The following is an 18,725-nucleotide window of genomic DNA, read 5'->3' as shown; positions in this document are numbered from 1 at the left end:
AAATGAAAAAAACCCATTTAAAAATATATATTGGCTCTAGTTTCCATGATACAATATGATATATATTGATATATGTGATATATTATGCAGCTTTATTGCTTCACAATAGCAATCAGCTACCATCCTTCCAGTTCTTATGCAGTTGCAATGAAAGAAATATGAAAAGTTGAAAGAGCTCTTAAAATGCATTCACTACGGTCAACATCAATGGTCAATCTGTGGTGACTTGAAAGTGTCTCGCTATCTTACTTGGTCTTCAAGGTGGATACACTAAGTATTTCTGCATCCTGTGTGAATGGGACAGTGTGAGAAAGAATTGCATTACAGTGATCCCCCGATCATTGCGAGGGTTCCGTTCCAGGACCCCTAGCAATGATTGGGTTTTCGCGAAGTAGCGCTGCGGAAGTAAAAACACCATCTGCGCATGCGCAGATGGTGTTTTTACTTCCGCAGCGCTAGCGAGGAGCCGAAGATTGGGGTTCCTGGGAAGGGGACTCAGCTGGGAAGCGGCGCTGGGGTTTCCCCACCGCCCACGCAAACTCCTCGCTGCCGCTCGCCCGCCCTTCGCCCGCACGCCACTCGCTCGCGCCGCTTCCCAGCTGAGTCCTGAAGCCAATTCGCTTCAGGACTCAGCTGGGAAGCGGCGCGAGCGAACAGCGTGGGCGGGCGAAGGGCGGGCGAGCCGCGGGCGCGCGGGCAGGCAGGCGGCGGACAAGCCGTTCGCTCGCGCCGCTTCCCAGCTGAGTCCTGAAGCCAATTCGCTTCAGGACTCAGCTGGGAAGCGGCGCGAGCGAACAGCGTGGGCGGGCGAAGGGCGGGCGAGCGGCAGCGAGGAGTTTGCGTGGGCGGTGGGGAAACTCCTCGCTGATGCCCGCCGCTCGCCCTCCCGCCAGCAAGAGGGGGAAGACCCAGGGAAGCCGCCCAGCAGCTGATCTGCCCGGTGCCATCTACGCATGCGTGCCCATAGAAAAAAAGGGCGCGCATGCGCAGATGGTGTTTTGACTTCCGGGTTGAAAAATCACGATTTAGCCCGTTCGCAATGATCGGGATCGTGATACCCGGGGGATCACTGTATATCAAAGAGACTGGCCACTACGGCAGACGTTGCAATCAGGGAATAAAAATGTTGAGTATCCAGCACTTGTAAACAGCAACAAGATTTTACTACCTCCATTACACATCAAGTTGGGATTAATGAGAAACTTTGTGAAGGCAATGGACAAGAATAAAGCAGCTTTCATGTACCTGATCAGTAAATTTCCATCGGTTAGTGCTGCAAAAATAAATGAAGGAATTTTTGTTGGCCCACAGATCCATGAACTTATTAACAATGATGAGTTTCTTTGTTGCATGGCAAGGAAAAGATTGCATGGATAACATTCGTTGTCAGTGACATCAAATTTTCTTGGAAACAATAAAGCAGCAAACTACAAGGAAGTGATTGAAAAACTCATTCAGGCCTACAAAAAACTTGGTTGTAACATGTCCTTAAAAATTCATTTTCTCCACTGTCGTCTGAATTTTTCCCATGAAATTGTGGAGCAGTGAGTGACGAGCATGGGAAGCACTTCCATCAAGACATTGCAGCGATGGAAAAAAGATATCAAGGTAAATGGAGCCCATCAATGCTTGCAGACTACTGTTGGACAATTGTTAAGAGACAATCCTTTCCCCAAATACAAAAGAAAAGTCAAGAGAAGCAAAAAGGATATAAACTGAAGGCAAGATTGATGAGAAATTTAAACTTTTGAACATTTTAAACTTGTTTACTAATTTGGTTTTTCTTGATAAACATATACAATAGATTATTTCATGTATTCACTGTTGCGAATATAATTCACTTAATTTTAATAAAATATATGAGTTTATATATACTATATATTAAGTTTTGGTGCATTATTTGCCTATTATCTATAGTTGGAAAATGCTAAATGTCCGTTGCATGAAAACTAGAGCCAACTAACAAATTTTATTATTAGATTTGAATTCAGCATGTGAAATGCATTAAGAAATGGCACATCTCATTTCTGCAACTAAAAAAAAATTGAAAATTTGTAGAACAGTGATCAGTTTGGACTGTATTCGCATCAAGGAGAACAGTTTCTGAGAGGTAGTTTCAATCTCCCATACCACTGTTTCAGAGGATAAATGCAGAATCAAGCTATAGCAGCTACATTTGTACAAAGTAGACAGAAAACTAGTGTAAAACTGAAAACAACCTAGTCAGCCTGCTTCACTTTCTATTGTTCTTACTCAAGTAAAGATAAATTTTCAAAGAATAGTCCTTGCTAATATCCTATCCCACCCTACCCTTAAATATATTTTCTTTTTCTGAAGTGCTGGTGATTCTCCCAAAAAGGAAAAAAAATAGATAATGTAACATTAAGACGGGCAAACACTGAAGCAGGGAAAGAAGGTAGAAAAAGAGGAAGAGAAAAATACTTTCCCACCCTCCCCAACAGGGAAGCATAACTTGTTGAAATTAAGTTAAAAATCAGTAAAAGCGGTAATTTTGGGAACAATAAAGTTCATCACAAAATGTGTGTTTGGGCCAGCTGGCCCACTACCCTGGCGATAACATTGGAAGGAGCATGCTCAGAGCGTTCTCATTCCTTGGTTTCTCTAGAGCTGCGATCCGATTCAGTTTGCCAACTTCCGTTTGCCAGCTGGGCACCTTCTTGGTCATGTGACGACGTGCATGTTTTGTCAGGTGATCGCTGCGCATAAAACGGCGGTCGCAGACTGGGCAGGCAAACTTCTTCTCCCCTGTGTGGGTCCTGCGGTGGCGAGAAAGCTCATCGGAACGGGCAAATTTTTTGTCGCAACCTTCCCAGCTGCAAGTAAAAGGTTTTTCTCCTGGAATAATGGAATGGAGAAGGAAAGACAATTCAAAAGTAAATTTGTTGGATTCTCCAATGAAATTATTAACTATGTTCTATCAAGTAAACAAAAGCACAAACAGAAGCAACTGGAAGCTTTTGCCCATCGTGTAAAAAAGATCACAATTTTGCTGCAGCTCTGAAAAGGGTTATTTGGGGGGAAGGAGTGTACAATGGTACCTCTACTTAAGAAAGGCTCTACTTAAGAACTTTTCTAGATAAAAACCGGGTGTTCAAGATTTTTTTGCCTCTTCTTAAGAACCATTTTCTACTTAAGAACCCAAGCCTGGAAACATTTCCCAGGAAATTTGAGAGCGGCACGAAGGCCCAGCCAGTTTCCTACCATTCCCCCTTTAATCCCAACCATCTCAGGCTTTTCTGGGCTGCCAGAGGAGCCTTTCGGTGGCACTCCCCCTCTTGCCCACCTTTTTTTTTTTAAATCCTTAAAGTTTTGGAATTTTTTTTTATTCACCTCAACTCACCTTCCTCCTTCGGCAGCGACTGTCCTCCTCCTCTTCTTCCTCCTCCTCCTCCCACCCAAATTCTGAGCTTTTATTTCTTTCCTAATGGGTTTGCATGCATTATTTGCTTTTACATAGATTCCTATGGGGAAAATTGCTTCTACTTACAAACTTTTCTACTCAAGAACCTGGTCACAGAATGAATTAAGTTCTTAAGTGGAGGTACCACTGTATTTTACAAATACTGATAAGATATAGAAAGGTCAATCCTCTTAGTATACAGGTAGTCCTTGACTTATAGCCATTCATTGAGTGACCACTGAAAGTTGTAACAGCACTGAAAAAAGTGACTTATGATCAGTAATGGGTAGCAGCCGGTACGGCTGGGATCAGGGCTCCGGTAGCGGAAATGGAGATGCGCACGCATTGTTGCGCCAATGCATGCATGCATGAGATTTGGATTCTGCACATGCGCAGCAAGCAAAATTTAACGTGAGGATGCTCTCATGCACAAGATTTTGCCAAATTTTGGCGGGTTTTTTGCTTCTGGGCATTTACGGAAGTAAATAAATCCCAGAAAATAGGCAAGATCTCATGCGTGAAAGTGTCCTCACGCAACATTTCATTTGTTGCGCATGCGCATGCGCAGAAGATTGTGCCGATGGACATGCCCGCACACCCACTGTATGCTCATGTGCCCGCGGGCAGTCACAAAGAACGTACCAGTAGTGGCTGGTAGGTGGAACCCCGCCTGGTTATGCCCATTTCTCACACTTATCACCGTTGCAGCATTCCCATGAACAAATGACCAAAATTATTATTATTATTATTATTATTATTATTATTATTATTATTATTATTATTATTATTTATTAGATTTGTATGTGTCCGGATTTGTAAAACTGGACACTTGGCAACTGGCATGTATTTATTGCAGCTGCAGTGTCCCAGAGTCGTGTGATCACCTTTTGTGACCTTCTGACAACCTCCGAGTCTTTGGAGAGGGGCGGCATACAAATCTAATAAATTATTATTATTATTATTATGATACGGACTTAATAACTGCAGTGATACACTTAACACCTGTGGCAAGGAATGTCATAAAGTGGGGCAAAATTCAAACTTAAAACTGTCTAATTGGATAATTACAAAAGAATTAGCAATACTAGTTAAATATGGGGAAATACGAGAATTTAAAGAAATCAAAACAGCAGCTTTGGAAAGCGCTCAAGCAGTAGTGGTATTAGGGTGGAAAGATAGCAATAAATGGACAGTCCAGAATTGGTACTGGTACATGGTGGACCACATCCACTTCGAAATTATGGAAATAAGATTAAATAACTTTGATGAAAATAAATTGGAGAAGCTGATGGCACGATGGAATAAGGTGAAAAATTATATCTTAAGTAGAATTTATGACGACAATGTGAAAAATAAATTCCAATCACTTTTTGTATGTAAAGAAATGTAAACCGGAGCTAAGGAAGAAATTGAAACTTATTGTAAATAATTTAACCCCCTAAATGGTGGTGGGGTTTTTATTGGTGTTGGGCACGTTTTCTTTTAAATATTTTTTTGTTTGTTGTAATAAAATTTTATTAAAACTTTTATTTAAAAAAAACCAACTGTCTCGCTTAGCAACAGAAATTTTGGGATCAACTGTGGTCGTAAGTCAAGGACTACTTGTAAGATTAACATATCATTAGTATCAATGCTAAATTATACCAGTAGAGTTTGTGCTCCTATTGTAAAGATTAGAGGTACGCTGAGCGTTTTGTTACAAAATGTTCTACACAACTCCAAAGGCCATTCCAAACTTTCCCAAAGTGGGTTTGATCTTGAAACGGAATCATTCGGAAATGAATTGTCAATGACTTCATGAATGATCCCATGAAAAGTTTTTTTTCCCAATTATGTGTCAATGAAATTCCCCCTCCCCTCATCTACTTCTTTTACTGTGGTTAAATCAAGGAATGGGGTCCCTAAATACCCTCCCCCTTTCCCTCTACACATCGTGTAAAGATTCCACTGGACTTCTTTGCATGCCTGAACATCTTCCTTTACCTCTAAATCGCAGACATTCGCAACGTTTCTCAGTTTCCCGAGATGATATCTTGAAGATACAGTGGAAATATATTCCCGCAATTTTAAAAATTGCAATATCACATCTGGAGAGCAGCACAGGTTTGTGAAGAGCACTCTTGTGCACGAGTGTCCAACTCACCCCATCACGTCGTCATGTGACATTTTGTGACATTTTCCCCATTCGTGCAGCTGGGGGGGGCGTGGCCTGACCATCACACATCTGGACCGTGGACCACTAGTTTGACACCCTTGCTCTAGTGAGTCTCACACCACTACAACTTCAATGTTAGCTCCCAGTGACAGATAAGGGCCTACAGGGTTGGCCTCTTCTGGGCCCCTTCAACTAAACAATGTTGGTTGGCGGGACCATGGGGGAGGGCCTTCTCTGTGGTGGTTCCGGCTCTTTGGAATCAGATATACCCCGGGAGATCCGTACCACCCCCACCCTACTGGCCTTCTGGAAAGCTGTAAAGACCTTTAAAGGCCATTAAGTGAAGTATTATCTAGATCTAGCCATAAGAAATATGTATGGTTTTTAAATGGGTTTTAAACTATCGTTTAAACTATTTTTTAGATATTGTTCTATTGTTGTAAGCAGCCCAGAGTCCTTAGGGTGTTGGGTGGCATACAAATCAATCAATCAAGCAAACAAACGTTCATTTTTGATGCTTGACATGCATCGTCAGTGGGATTATAAGGTGCATCACGTTCCTTCAGCACTATACATGGGGCTACCTTTGAAAAGTGTTCGGAAACTTCAGATCGTGCAGAATGCAGCTGCGAGAGCTATCATGGGCTTTCCTAAATATGCCCATGTCACACCAACACTCCGCAGTCTGCATTGGTTGCCGATCAGTTTCCGGTCACAATTCAAAGTGTTGGTTATGACCTATAAAGCCCTTCATGGCACCGGACCAGAATATCTCCGGGACCGCCTTCTGCCGCACGAATCCCAGCGACCAGTTAGGTCCCACAGAGTTGGCCTTCTCCGGGTCCTGTCAACTAAACAATGTCGCTTGGCAGGACCCAGGGGAAGAGCCTTCTCTGTGGCGCCCCCGACCCTTTGGAACCAACTCCCCCCAGATATCAGAGTTGCCCCCACCCTCCTTGCCTTTCGTAAGCTCCTTAAAACCCACCTCTGTCGTCAGGCATGGGGGAATTGAGACTTTCCCTCCCCCTAGGCTTATAAAATTTATGCATGGTATGTCAGTGTGTATGATTGGTTTCTAAATTGGAGTTTTAAATTAACTTAAATATTAGATTTGTTTACATTGTATTATTATTGCTGTTAGCCGCCCCGAGTCTGCGGAGAGGGGCGGCATACAAATCTGATTAATAAATAAATAGAAACATAGAAGACTGACGGCAGAAAAAGACCTCATGGTCCATCTAGTCTGCCCTTATACTATTTCCTGTATTTTATCTTACAATGGATATATGTTTATCCCAGGCATGTTTAAATTCAGTTACTGTGGATTTACCAACCACGTCTGCTGGAAGTTTGTTCCAAGGATCTACTACTGTTTCAGTGAAATAATATTTTCTCACGTTGCTTTTGATCTTTCCCCCAACTAACTTCAGATTGTGTCCCCTTGTTCTTGTGTTCACTTTCCTATTAAAAACACTTCCCTCCTGAACCTTATTTAACCCTTTAACATATTTAAATGTTTCGATCATGTCCCCCCTTTCCCTTCTGTCCTCCAGACTATACAGATTGAGTTCATTAAGTCTTTCCTGATACGTTTTATGCTTCAGACCTTCCACCATTCTTGTAGCCCGTCTTTGGACCCGTTCAATTTTGTCAATATCTTTTTGTAGGTGAGGTCTCCAAAACTGAACACAGGATTCCAAATGTGGTCTCACCAGCGCTCTATATAGCGGGATCATAATCTCCCTCTTCCTGCTTGCTATGCAGCCAAGCATCCTACTTGCTTTCCCTACCGCCCGACCACACTGCTCACCCATTTTGAGACTGTCAGAAATCACTACCCCTGAATAAAATAAATACATACCAGTATGAGTACGCAGGTGGGCTTTGAGGTGAGAGCTTTTGAAATACGTTTTCCTGCAGCCAGGAAAGTTGCAAACGTAATTCCTCCTCCGGGAAAAGTCTACCAAAGGCGTGCTGCTTTGGCCAGAGGCAATGAAAACCGGAGCAGGGGCCAGAGGCAATAACTTGGTGTTCCCCACAGACATCACAGTCTGTTGGCACGGGGGTGCCTGGGCAACAGCTGCCTGTGGAAGAACCAACATCACAGTCCCCTGAGGCATAGAAGGTCCCATCAGGACAGGCTGAGAAACTGAAGCCGTGTGGGGTAAGATTGACTTGACGGTCCCTGCAGGCTGAGCAGGAGGTTTTAGCAGAGCAGGGACCATGCCTCTTGGTCCATCCAAGGGGATCATCTGACAGATCACTTGGGGATTTGAGAGAGGGGAAGGCCGAAAGGAGCCGGTCCTTTGTTGCATATCATGCTCATAATTCTTTGGGGGAAGAGACTGCTGCAAAGCAAGCCTTGGAATTTCACATCCTTTATTGGCAGTTCTAGAGCAACCTGAGACGTGCGAGGAAGATTTGTGCGCCAGAAAAGTGTCACAAGTCAAGTTCTCTGCAATGTTGCAATCCCGGGAAGCTCTGGAATGTCGCTGGCCCTGGGCCTCCTGCCAGTCTGCAGGCCCGCTGCAGCCCGATGAAACTTCTGGTTTCACTTGCACGCCAGGAATGCGGGAGTAGCCAGAACTGTTGCCAGTGTGACGGATCACACTAGTTGCCATGGCTCTGCAAAGCGGAGGAACAGGTTGCTGAGTCCTTGCTGGCATCTGGCTGGGTTGCTTCTCCATGTTCAAAACAGATGGCTGGGTGGCAGTAAGAATGCAACCTGGGGGAGTGGCGACGCTGGCAGGTACGTTTGCCTTGATTGCCCTGGGTTTTGAGTAAGTGGTTGGGCAGGAGGGCAGCGATGCTGTAGAAGGCTCAACAAAATCAGGACTGTAGGGTGGGGTCATGCACTGTATTAAAAAGGGAAAAAGAAGGACATCAGCACACACAGACCAACATGACCAACCATAGTTATGGCCATAAGTAGTAATGTTTATAATTATTTTTAATATAATTTTTTAAATTGATTTTATGGTAATAATAAAACATTCACTCAACACATAACAATGTGCTCAATGTTCAAAGTGGATATCTTTGAACATTAGTATCTTTGAACTAAAAAGCTGTCTGGGTTCAATCCTACCGATATACAGTGATACCTTGTCTTACAAACTTAATTGGTTCCGGGATGAGGTTCTTAAGGTGAAAAGTTTGTAAGACGAAACAATGTTTCCCATAGGAATCAATGGAAAAGCGATTAATGTGTGCAAGTCCAAAACTCACCCCTTTTGCCAGCCGAACTGCCTGTTTTTGCGCTGCTGGGATTCCCCTGAGGCTCCCCTCCATGGGAAACCCCACCTCCAGACTTCCGTGTTTTTGCGATGCTGCAATTTCACTGAGGCTCCCCTCACTGGGAAACCCCACCTCCGGACTTCCATTGCCAGCGAAGCGCCCATTTTTGCGCTGCTGGGATTCCCCTGCAGCATCACAAAAACACGGAAGTCTGGAGGTGGGGTTTCCCATGGAGGGGAGCCTCAGGGGAATCCCAGCAGCACAAAAACGGGTGCTTCCCTGGCAACGGAAGTCCGGAGGCGGGGCATCCCAGCAGCGGCGGTGGGTTTGTAAGGTGAAAATAGTTTGTAAGAAGAGGCAAAAAAATCTTAAATCCCAGGTTTGTATCTCGAAAAGTTTGTATGACGAGGCGTTTGTAAGACAAGGCATCACTGTACCTACATAATTACTAATAAATTAACCCCACCTTACTTTCAACTCTTACACTTTTTATTATCCTCATTTCCTATACTCACCGATTAACAAGAATGACAAGTCGTTAAAATTCAATGCCTGCTATTGGTGCAGGCAGCCTCCCTCCTTACCCATTCCACTTCCCCCCCCCCTTACTCAATCCCCACCTTTTTAAGTACTCTCTAAAAATCACAATCCCTTACTAACCTCTCTCAATCATAATATATATCAGAAGGAAAAAACTATGGAACACAATAAGACTAATTATATTCCAATGTTTTGAATAGACTTATTAAACAACATAAGATATAGATAATAAATTATATATTTGCTTATTTAACTGTAAACCGAGAATGAAACATGAATAGAACTACTGTAACAATACGAATTGCTATACAACAAGGTATATATATTATGGGGGGGGGGATTAATATTTAAAAAAAAAAAAAACCAATGTGTTCAATGTTCAAAGTGCCCAGCACCAAACAACATTCATAGCCCTCCACCAAGATGGGGGTATATTTTCTATATTCCATTTTAACTTAACTTTAACTTATCTATTTACATATTATAAAGTAATTCTAATTTATTCTTTATACTTTGCTCTCGAATTCTACTAAATACATATCCTCTTATCTTATATTTATAATTCATACTCTCTCAGACCTCAAGATACAGGTTTTTTTTATCCAAACTATAATGTGAAAGAAAGTTTACCCCAATTTTGTATTTTCATTTCATTCCATACTGTCCCATAATTGTATGTTCCAATATTCATTCTTCCAAAATCACAATCTTATGGTGCTTAGAAAGCAATATTCTCAGATGACACCTGTGTCTTGGTATTGAAATAAGTGAAATAATCCCATCCATCTCCTTCAGAAAATCATGCAACTACCACTGTGTTTTCCCAAAAATAAGATAGGGTCTTATTTTCTTTTGAACCCTTCAATATGGCCTTGGCCTTATTATTATTGGTTGCCGATCAGTTTCCGGTCACAATTCAAAGTGTTGGTTATGACCTATAAAGCCCTTCATGGCATCGGGCCAGAATATCTCCGGGACCGCCTTCTGCCGCATGAATCCCAGCAACCGGTTAGGTCCGACAGAGTTGGCCTTCTCCGGGTCCTGTCGACTAAACAATGTCATCTGGCAGGACCCAGGGGAAGAGCCTTTTCTGTGGTGGCTGCGACCCTCTGGAACCAGCTCCCCCCAGAGATTAGGATTGCCCCCACCCTCCTTGCCTTTCGGAAACTCCTTAAAACCCACCTTTGCCATCAGGCATGGGGGAATTGAAACATCTCCCCCTTGCCCATGTAGTTTTTGTGTATGATTCGATTGTGTGCTTGTTTTTTATATATTGGGGTTCTTTTGGATTTTTTAACTTAAAACTGTAATTTAGATTGTGAAATATTAGATTTGTTACTATGTTTTGTTTACCATTGTTGTGAGCCGCCCCGAGTCTACGGAGAGGGGCGGCATATAAATCCAATAAATCTAATCTAATCTAATCTATTATTTTGGGGGTGCAGTAGGCGGTGAGCATGGGATTGGATGTCCCATCACAGCCTCCTCTCCCTTTCTTGACACCGCCACAACCTATGGTGTCCATTGTCCCATGGAGCAGGACTCTGTAAGGCTTGTTGTGCTGCTGCAGGACTGCCACGAGTTTCATCACACTGGCGTCCTGCTACTTGCGGCTATGCTGGTATGTTGAACCTCATGGTAGTTCTGCCATTCATGCATGCAATGGCACTACAAGCCTTGCAGAGTCCTGTTCCACGAGACAGCAGCAGTGGATTGACGAGTCTCACAGAAACTCATTTATAGCAGGTGGGCCATGCTGGGCTGTGAGACGTGTGTCTTACCTTGTAGCTCTGTCTCATTCCTCGGTGTTGTGTCCAGGTAAGCCCATTGTAAAAGAAAACTTCTCGCGAGTTCCACGAAACTTCTCACAACTTATGACAAGTTTTCTTTTACAGTGGGCTTCCTTCCCTGGACACAACACTGAGGAACGCAACAGAGGTGCAAGGGTTAGGAAGGACGCGCATCTCGTGGTGGTACGCAATTTGGGGGTGGCAGGTGGGGCGGGGTGCAAGACCTGCGTCTCAGCAGTTGCAGCTTCTGTGGCAGCGGGCATGGCGGTAGCATTTCCAAAAGCAGCCTGGGAAAATCTAACAACCCGGACAACTTGTCGCTTGTGCTCTCCCTCTCTCTCCCAGCCAAAAGAGCACACGGCGCAAAAAAAGCGGCTCCCGGCCGGGAGAAAGACAGAGCACAAGCGAGAGGCGGGCATGCCCAACAGTCTGCCAGTGAGATGCAGAAGGATCCTTCCAGCTGCCCCCCCCCCGGGATCTGCCTCCCTGCACCTCTGGGTTGGCGGGTGATTTGGCGGGCTCCGTAGTGGGGCCCTCCCACTTCCTCAGCTCTTTCTCACCACGCCACGGGCCATGAGTTCAATTGCTGGGTGACTTGCTGCTGCCACTTTCTCTCTTTTTAAGGAAAAGATGGGGGGGCTTGGAACAAGAGTGGGCAGCGAGCAATGCGCTTCAGTAAGGGCATGTGGGGTGCGTAGGGCATGTTCCCCCCTTTCCCCACAACGTAATTGGGGGAGGATATTTGGGAGGGGGCTTATTTCAGCACATGCGCTAAAAAGCCCGATTGACTTTACTATGGGGACATGTCTGATTGTCGGGAAAATGTGGGTATTTGATTCGGATTTCCCCGTGTCATAGGTGTAAATTGGACAATGATTTGTCCTAAGTTAACAGGGAATCATAGAAAAACATGGGATGTAATAAACCAAAACAAATAGCGCCAACTGCATTTGCAAAAAAGGTATGTATAATATGTACAAAAATCTGATTCCCATTATCAAAAGTAAAGTCATCATTCCCTCAATTTCAATAAAGCACTAAGGAGATTAATTGAGGAAAGCCAATACATGCATATTCAATTTATTTCACATGGTTTTATTCTTTTTTCTTACCAATGTGGATAAAAAGTTATAATCCTTTGACATCTCAGATGTAGGTTCATTCTGAACTATAAAATCCCCAGAATCTGAAGCAGGTGTTAAAGGTCTTATTTTTAATACGTCGCCTTTCTGTGATCTTTGACCCCAGGAGCTCATACAAACAAGGGTCTCAACTGCTTCTATGTCATTCCGCTCCAAGGTGCTACAAGTAGATCTTTCACTGTCGTGACGCCTCCGTTCACGGATGGATTCGTAGATGTCCACAATATCAACCTTGAGATGAGAGGAATCGCCACATTTTAATCATAGAGAAGAAAAGTAATACATTTTCACTGTTTTGCTTAAACATTCATCCCATGATTCAACATCCTGACCAATCTCTTTGGAAATCCTGGTGCCAATACTGATTCTTAAGACCTCCTACCCATTGGGCTACAAGGGCTCATTAATTAATTTTTATGAATTTATTAATAAATTAATAAATTATTGATTTAATAATAATAATAATAATAATAATAATAATAATAATAACAATAATTTATTAGATTTGTATGCCGCCCCTCTCTGAAGACTCGGGGCAGCTCACAACAATGATAAAAAACAATATTATAGTGGCACAAATCTAATATTAAAAGAAATCACTAAACCCCTATCATATTAAAACCAGTGAACACATACATACCAAACATAAATTATAAAGAGCCTGGGGGAAAGATGTCTCAAATCTCCCATGCCTGGCGGTATAGGTGGGTCTTGAGTAGTTTACGGAAGACAAGGAGGGTGGGAGCAGTTCTAATCTCCAGGGGGAGTTGATTCCAGAGGGCCGGGGCCACCACAGAGAAGGCTCTTCCCCTGGGGCCCGCCAGATGACATTGTTTAGTCGATGGGACCCGGAGAAGGCCAACCATGTGGGACCTTATCGGTCGCTGGGATTCGTGCGGTAGCAGGCAGTTCCGGAGGTACTCTGGTCCAATGCCATGTAGGGCTTTAAAGGTCATAACCAACACTTTGAATTGTGACCGGAAACTGACTGCCAGCCAATGCAGGCCACGGAGTGTTGTAGATACGTGGGCGAATCTGGGAAGCCCCAGGATGGCTCTCGCGGCCGCGTTCTGCATGATCTGGAGTTTCCGAACACTTTTCAAAGGTAGCCTGAATAATGCAACAGTCTCTCACAAATAAAACAGTCTTGTGTCAACCCTTAGCATTTTCCTGCATTTTGATTGTTGCTATTTTTAAATACTGATTTCCTAGAGAACCTTTGGTCTAAAAACCTGAACATTAACTCTTTGTCATTTTTATCACAGGATCACAAAATACAGAATAAGCCTAGTCCAACAGGCCTTTGAGCACGTGACTTTTATCTGTGCTAAAATATCTACAACCTCTAGTCCCAGTGCCCCAAAGCCTTCAAAACATCCCTCAGAATCCATCAAAACCTGTAGCCACACTGTGATGTTGAATGAAAGGGAAAAGTTCTGTAATACCGAGGGAACAATAATATTAAATGCATTTAATTAAATCACTTTTTTGTCTGAATCCCTATGTACTTTTTTATACCTAGCCCTTGGTCCAAAACATATTAGACATTCTGTATTAGAATGGTTCTATAGAAACATTCCCATTGTATAGGCTATGATCAATTGTGATTAACTAAATGCTACCTTTGTAGCTAAAAAGTATAGTTATTAACAGCAGTGAAGATACCCACTAGGCTGAATCTTAGTTTTTAAAAAAATTAATCAGCCAGTTGGTAATAAGCCTCATAAGAATACCTAGAACAGTTAATCTTTTAATGCCCCATTAAACTATCTGCAGATACCATACAAACACTTGAGCAAATACCGAAGTATACACACTATCTCTTAATAGCCAGCTGTATGTAAATAAATCCAGGTGTAACCAAATAGGCTTTGATGTATATACAGTGAAAAAGTTGCCAATCACAGAGTATTTAGGTAAGTTCATACAATTAGGTACCAAATAGAGTACAGTGGTACCTCTACCTAAAAACGCCTCTACTTACGAACGTTTCTAGATAAGAACCGGGTGTTCAATATTTTTTTGCCTCTTCTCAAGAACCATTTTCCGCTTACAAACCCGAGCCTCCGAAACTGTAGCTGAAAATGCCTCTCTAGGAATCTCCTGGGAGGAAACAGGGCCGGAAAAGGCGGGGAGAAGCCTCCATGGGGCCTCTCTAGGAATCTCTTGAGAAGAAACAGGGCTGGAAAAGGTGAGGAGAAGCCTCCATGGGGCCTCTCTAAGAATCTTCTGGGAGGAAACAGGGCCGCCACCCTCCCTGTGGTTTCCCCAATCACATACATTATTTGCTTTTACATTGATTCCTATGGGAAAAATTGCTTCTTACAAACTTTTCTACTTAAGAACCTGGTCACGGAACGAAATAAGTTCGTAAGTAGAGGTACCACTGTAGTAGATATGTGATATGTGAAGCCAAAAATATCTTTTACTCAGTGAAATCTATATGGAATTTGCGATTAACTTAAATTGTAATCTCCAAGTCCATAAATGAAGTTAACATTTGGGAGTGAAAGAAGACTAGACTGTAAACTTGCTACTCAATTACAGTTTGATGCTATTATTTAGAGTTAAATTCATGGTAATAATCCAAAACAAATCTATGAATGATCTAACTATTAACAGATTTAACATGAAGTAGAAGCTACCATAATATTAAGCAATATAAATAATTAACATTAAGGGGACCTTCTTCTTAGTTATCGAAATATTTTCCAAGATGATACTACTTGGAGAAAACAAACATTGAGAAGAAGGCTTTTTAGATCCTCTTGAACATTTTGAATTGTAAAATAGATTCATAACTTGAGAGAAAGAGAAAGAGAAAGGAAAGAAACCAACCAAAAAAAGGGGAAAAGCAAGCGGAGGCCTCATTTCCATACAGAAAAAAGCAAGAGCGGTACTGCAAGAGCCTCGCAGTGCGTCCTCAGATCACCTCCTTTCACCCAGACACTGCAGTGGCAAACTGGTGGAGCTGACACACAACGCAAGAAGCCCCTGCAAACTACAGCGGCACAAAGATCGGAAATTCTGCTTCACTGCACTCAACAGCACACAGGCATTCTTACAAAACGCTTATGATTTTTTTTTTTACATTTATTTCCCCCCACACACACACACACACACTTCCCATGCTATTTATATATATCCACTTCTTTACTCAGCTTTAAGGGGGGGGGGGGAATCCAGAGATCCAGACTGCCTCCACCCTACTAGCCTTCCGCAAAGCCATAGGCTTTTCCTGCAGGCTTGGGGTGGTTCATCATATGGAATTCCACCAGTGGGATACAACCAGGAAAGATATTTTTGGTTTTTAGCTGTTGTGAGTGTTCATTGTGGGTTTTAAATTATTATTATTATTATTATTATTATTATTATTATTATCGTTATTATTGTTAATTAGATTTTTATGCTGCTCCTCTCGGAAGACTCTGTGCCCCTTTTAAGATATTTTTATATTGCACCAGTTTTAAGGGGTCTTGTATGTTATATAGAAGGGATATTTATCTCTTTGTATTTGGTTGTAAGCCCCCCCCCCCCCGGAGCCCTCCGGGAGTGGAGAGGCACATAAATCCAAATAATAAATAAAAGGAGGGCGGAGAGGAGGGTGACTGACATGGAAAGATGTAGTCAAAACTACAAGGCCAGAAGGAGGTGAAGCACCTCCTCCTAATGGAATAATGATAATGATGATGATGATGATGATGATGATGATAATAATAATAATAATAATAATAATAATAATAATTTATTAGATTTGTATGCCACTCCTCTCCAAGGACTTGGAGCAGAGGAGGGAAGTGGGAGGATTACCGTACTTCCCACCTCCATGGGATCCAGAGTGATCAAATATGGTTCAAGGTTTGGGGGGGAGCAGGGGTGGAAAGGAAGGAGCGGGGAGACGTCATGCATCAAAATAAGCCATGTGAGCAAAATGGGTGGTGGTCCCCGACTGAGGCAGTGCCCTCTTAAGGCACAGTAGCTCTGCCCTCGAATCAGACAGGGCAGGGAATCCTGACATGAGTGGGAGACACTTTTATCTTGGGAGACATTCACAAGGAAGCTCTTGGGGGGGGGAGGGAAAGTGTGAGGGAAACAGAGGAGGGAGGGGGAGAGAGTGAGAGAAAGAAAGATAGAGGGAGGGAGGGGAGAGAAAGGGAGGGAAGGAGAGAAGAGGGAGGGAGAAAGAGAAAGAGAGGAGAGAGGGAGGGAGGGAGAGAAGGAGAGAGCAAGCAAGAGAGGAGGGAGAGGGGGAAAGAAAAAAGGAGAGAGGAAGAAAGAGAGAGAGGAGGGAGGCAGAAGGAGGGAGAAAGAGAGGGAGGGAGGGAGAGAGAGAGGAGGGAGGCAGAAAGAGAGAGGGGAGGGAGGGAGAGGAGGGAGAAAGAGAGAAGGAGGGAGAGGGAGAGAGAAGAGGGAGAGAGGGAGGAAGAAAAAGGGAGAGAAGAGGGAGGGAGAAGGAGAGAGAGGAGGGAAGGAGAGAGGGAGAGAGGCAGAAAGAGAGAGGAGGGAGGGAGAGAAAGAGAGAGGGAGGGAGGGAGAGAGAGGAGAGAGAAAGGGAGAGGGAAAGAGAGGAGGAAGGGAGAGGAGGGAGGGAGAAAGAGAGACAGGAAGGAGGGTGGAGGGAGGGAGAGGAGGGAGGGAGAAAGAGAGACAGGAGGGAAGGAAGGAGAGAGGATGGAGGGTGAAAGAGAGAGGGAGGGTGAAGAGAGAGGGGGAGGAAGGGAGGGAAGGAGAGAGGAGGGAGGGAGAAAGAGAAGGAGGGAGAGAGGAGGGAGGGAGAAAGAGAGGAGGGAGAGAGGAGGGAGGGAGAGCAGAGGGAGAAAGAGAGACAGAAGGGAGGGTGGAGGGAAGGAGGGAGAGGGAGGGAGGAAGGAAGAGAAGGCCGCCCCTCCCAACCTACCAGCTGAAAGAAGAGCACTTACTGTAATCTCCAGGGCATGAAGTCATGCCATTAGCAAGCAACTCTGGATCCCAGTCAGCTTAGATTACTCATGCTAAAGCACTTTTATTCTGCCCACATCAGCCATCTAAGCCAGGTTTGTGCCCAGAGCAAGGCCTCAACTCCCCACCCCCCGGCAACCCCCCCACCCCAGCAGGGCCAATAAAAACTGCAGCCCTCTAGATCCAACTCCCAGGCTGACTTCAGGGCAAGCGTGCCTAAGGGAGAAAAAGAGAAGCATCCGCCGCCTATCTCTCCCCCCCCCCCCAACTCTCCCCTTAAATCTACAGCCTTCCAAGCAGGGTTGACTTTGAAGGAAACGGCGTTGGGTATCCCCCCCCCCCCCCAATCTGCCCCAGTTCACACACGTCACTGGGTCCAGATAAGTCGAAGGGATCTCCCAATTCAAGTTCTTAGAGAGCGAGCAGTAGGAAAGGGTGGAATCAGAAGGGTCGCCCGCCCCACGGCCAGGTTAGAAGTCCCTTCCGAAGAGGGCAGGGCTTCCTTGGAGCCCCCGGGGCGGAAGGAGAGCGCGCTCCGGTTGATCTTTCGAGCTCCTCGCTTCGGGATCTCACGATCCCCACCTCCCACCCCCGAATTACATTTTGCAAAGGAAAGGTGGGAAACCCGTTTGCTCCCTTGCACCCACCCGAGGTGCATCATCATCACCACCATCACCCTCATCTCTGCTCCTCCTTGGAAAGCCATGCCGACCAGAGGCAGAATCCCAAAGGGGGGGGTGGAGAAGGGGGAGAGGGCGCGTCACGCCGCCGAGCCCCTTCAGCCCCTGGGAGGCATGGGGAGCGAGGGAGATCCCCGTTCTGCCTGCCGCCGTCCCCGCCTCGTGCAGCAACAAGTGGTACTCACCGAGGGGGCATCTCCCATCTCCTCGCAGCCGGGAGACGTGTGCATGGCGAGGGCTCCCGCAAGCATGACAAAGCCAGCCGAAGCAATCGGCCAGAACCACCCTCCCTCCCTCCACGCCCGCCCCTCCCTCCCTCCTTCCAGGGGAGGCGAGCAGCCAAAACAGAGGGGAGCGCACCAAAACACTCCATCCAGCGAAGCAGCTGGGAAGGGGGCGGAGAAAGAGGAGGAGGCCAAAAAGAAAAAAGAAAAACGGGGAAGGAAGGCTCCGCCAATCGCCGCCCGAGCTGCCTCCCGGCCAGCCAATGAGTTCCCTCGGGCGGCGTGATAGCCTCGTGCAGCTATGCTGATAGCAGGAAAGGACCCTCGTGGGCACGTTTGGCGGCGGCCAAGGCCAGCCACCCTCTGGAAACTAGGGGAAAGGTCGGCGCGAGGAGAGAGAGAGAGCGCGCGCGAGCGAGGGAAGGCGGGGCCGGCAACGGCGGGGAAAGGGCGGGTCGGCCGTCTGTCAGCGAGCGGCGGCCAGCCAGGGAATGCCCAGGAGGGCGGGGGAGAGGAGGGAGAGGGGAGCGCTAGGGAAGGGGGCGTGTCCACGCGGTAGAGACGCGGCTTGGGGTGGGTTGACAGCGCCGTTCCCGCC

At 45.2% G+C, this 18,725-nt stretch overlaps 1 protein-coding gene across 2 annotated transcripts; it reads right to left on the bottom strand.

The window, feature by feature from the left end:
- Nucleotides 1-1,745: 1,745 nt before the first annotated feature.
- On the bottom strand, nucleotides 1,746-18,280 carry KLF11 (KLF transcription factor 11). 2 transcript variants are annotated; one of them, XM_070732973.1, is made up of 4 exons: nucleotides 18,089-18,280; nucleotides 12,256-12,516; nucleotides 7,438-8,431; nucleotides 1,746-2,856 (listed from the first exon to the last, which is right to left on the bottom strand). In XM_070732973.1, the coding sequence occupies exons 1-4, from the start codon at nucleotides 18,152-18,154 to the stop codon at nucleotides 2,564-2,566; spliced, it is 1,614 nt and encodes a 537-aa protein (XP_070589074.1). In that variant the 5' UTR covers nucleotides 18,155-18,280; the 3' UTR covers nucleotides 1,746-2,563. The 2 variants fall into 2 exon arrangements, with proteins under 2 accessions (XP_070589074.1, XP_070589075.1); XM_070732974.1 differs by lacking the exon at nucleotides 12,256-12,516 and having other exon boundaries at nucleotides 18,089-18,168.
- Nucleotides 18,281-18,725: the final 445 nt, after the last annotated feature.

Source organism: Erythrolamprus reginae, chromosome 1, assembly GCF_031021105.1.
Source record: "Erythrolamprus reginae isolate rEryReg1 chromosome 1, rEryReg1.hap1, whole genome shotgun sequence".
Classification (NCBI taxonomy): Eukaryota; Metazoa; Chordata; class Lepidosauria; order Squamata; family Dipsadidae; genus Erythrolamprus; species Erythrolamprus reginae.
The sequence above is the reverse complement of the archived record's forward strand: the minus strand, read 5'-3'. Positions and strand labels throughout refer to the sequence as shown.

Coding starts and splice junctions, on each gene's coding strand:
- KLF11 (XM_070732973.1), bottom strand. CDS start 18,154: ATGCTTGCGGGAGCCCTCGCCATGCACACGTCTCCCGGCTGCGAGGAG. Junction 8,432..12,255: donor ATAACTTTTTATCCACATTG/GTAAGAAAAAAG, acceptor TTTTTAATACAG/TGCATGACCCCACCCTACAG. Junction 2,857..7,437: donor CCACCTGCGTACTCATACTG/GTATGTATTTAT, acceptor CCATTATTCCAG/GAGAAAAACCTTTTACTTGC.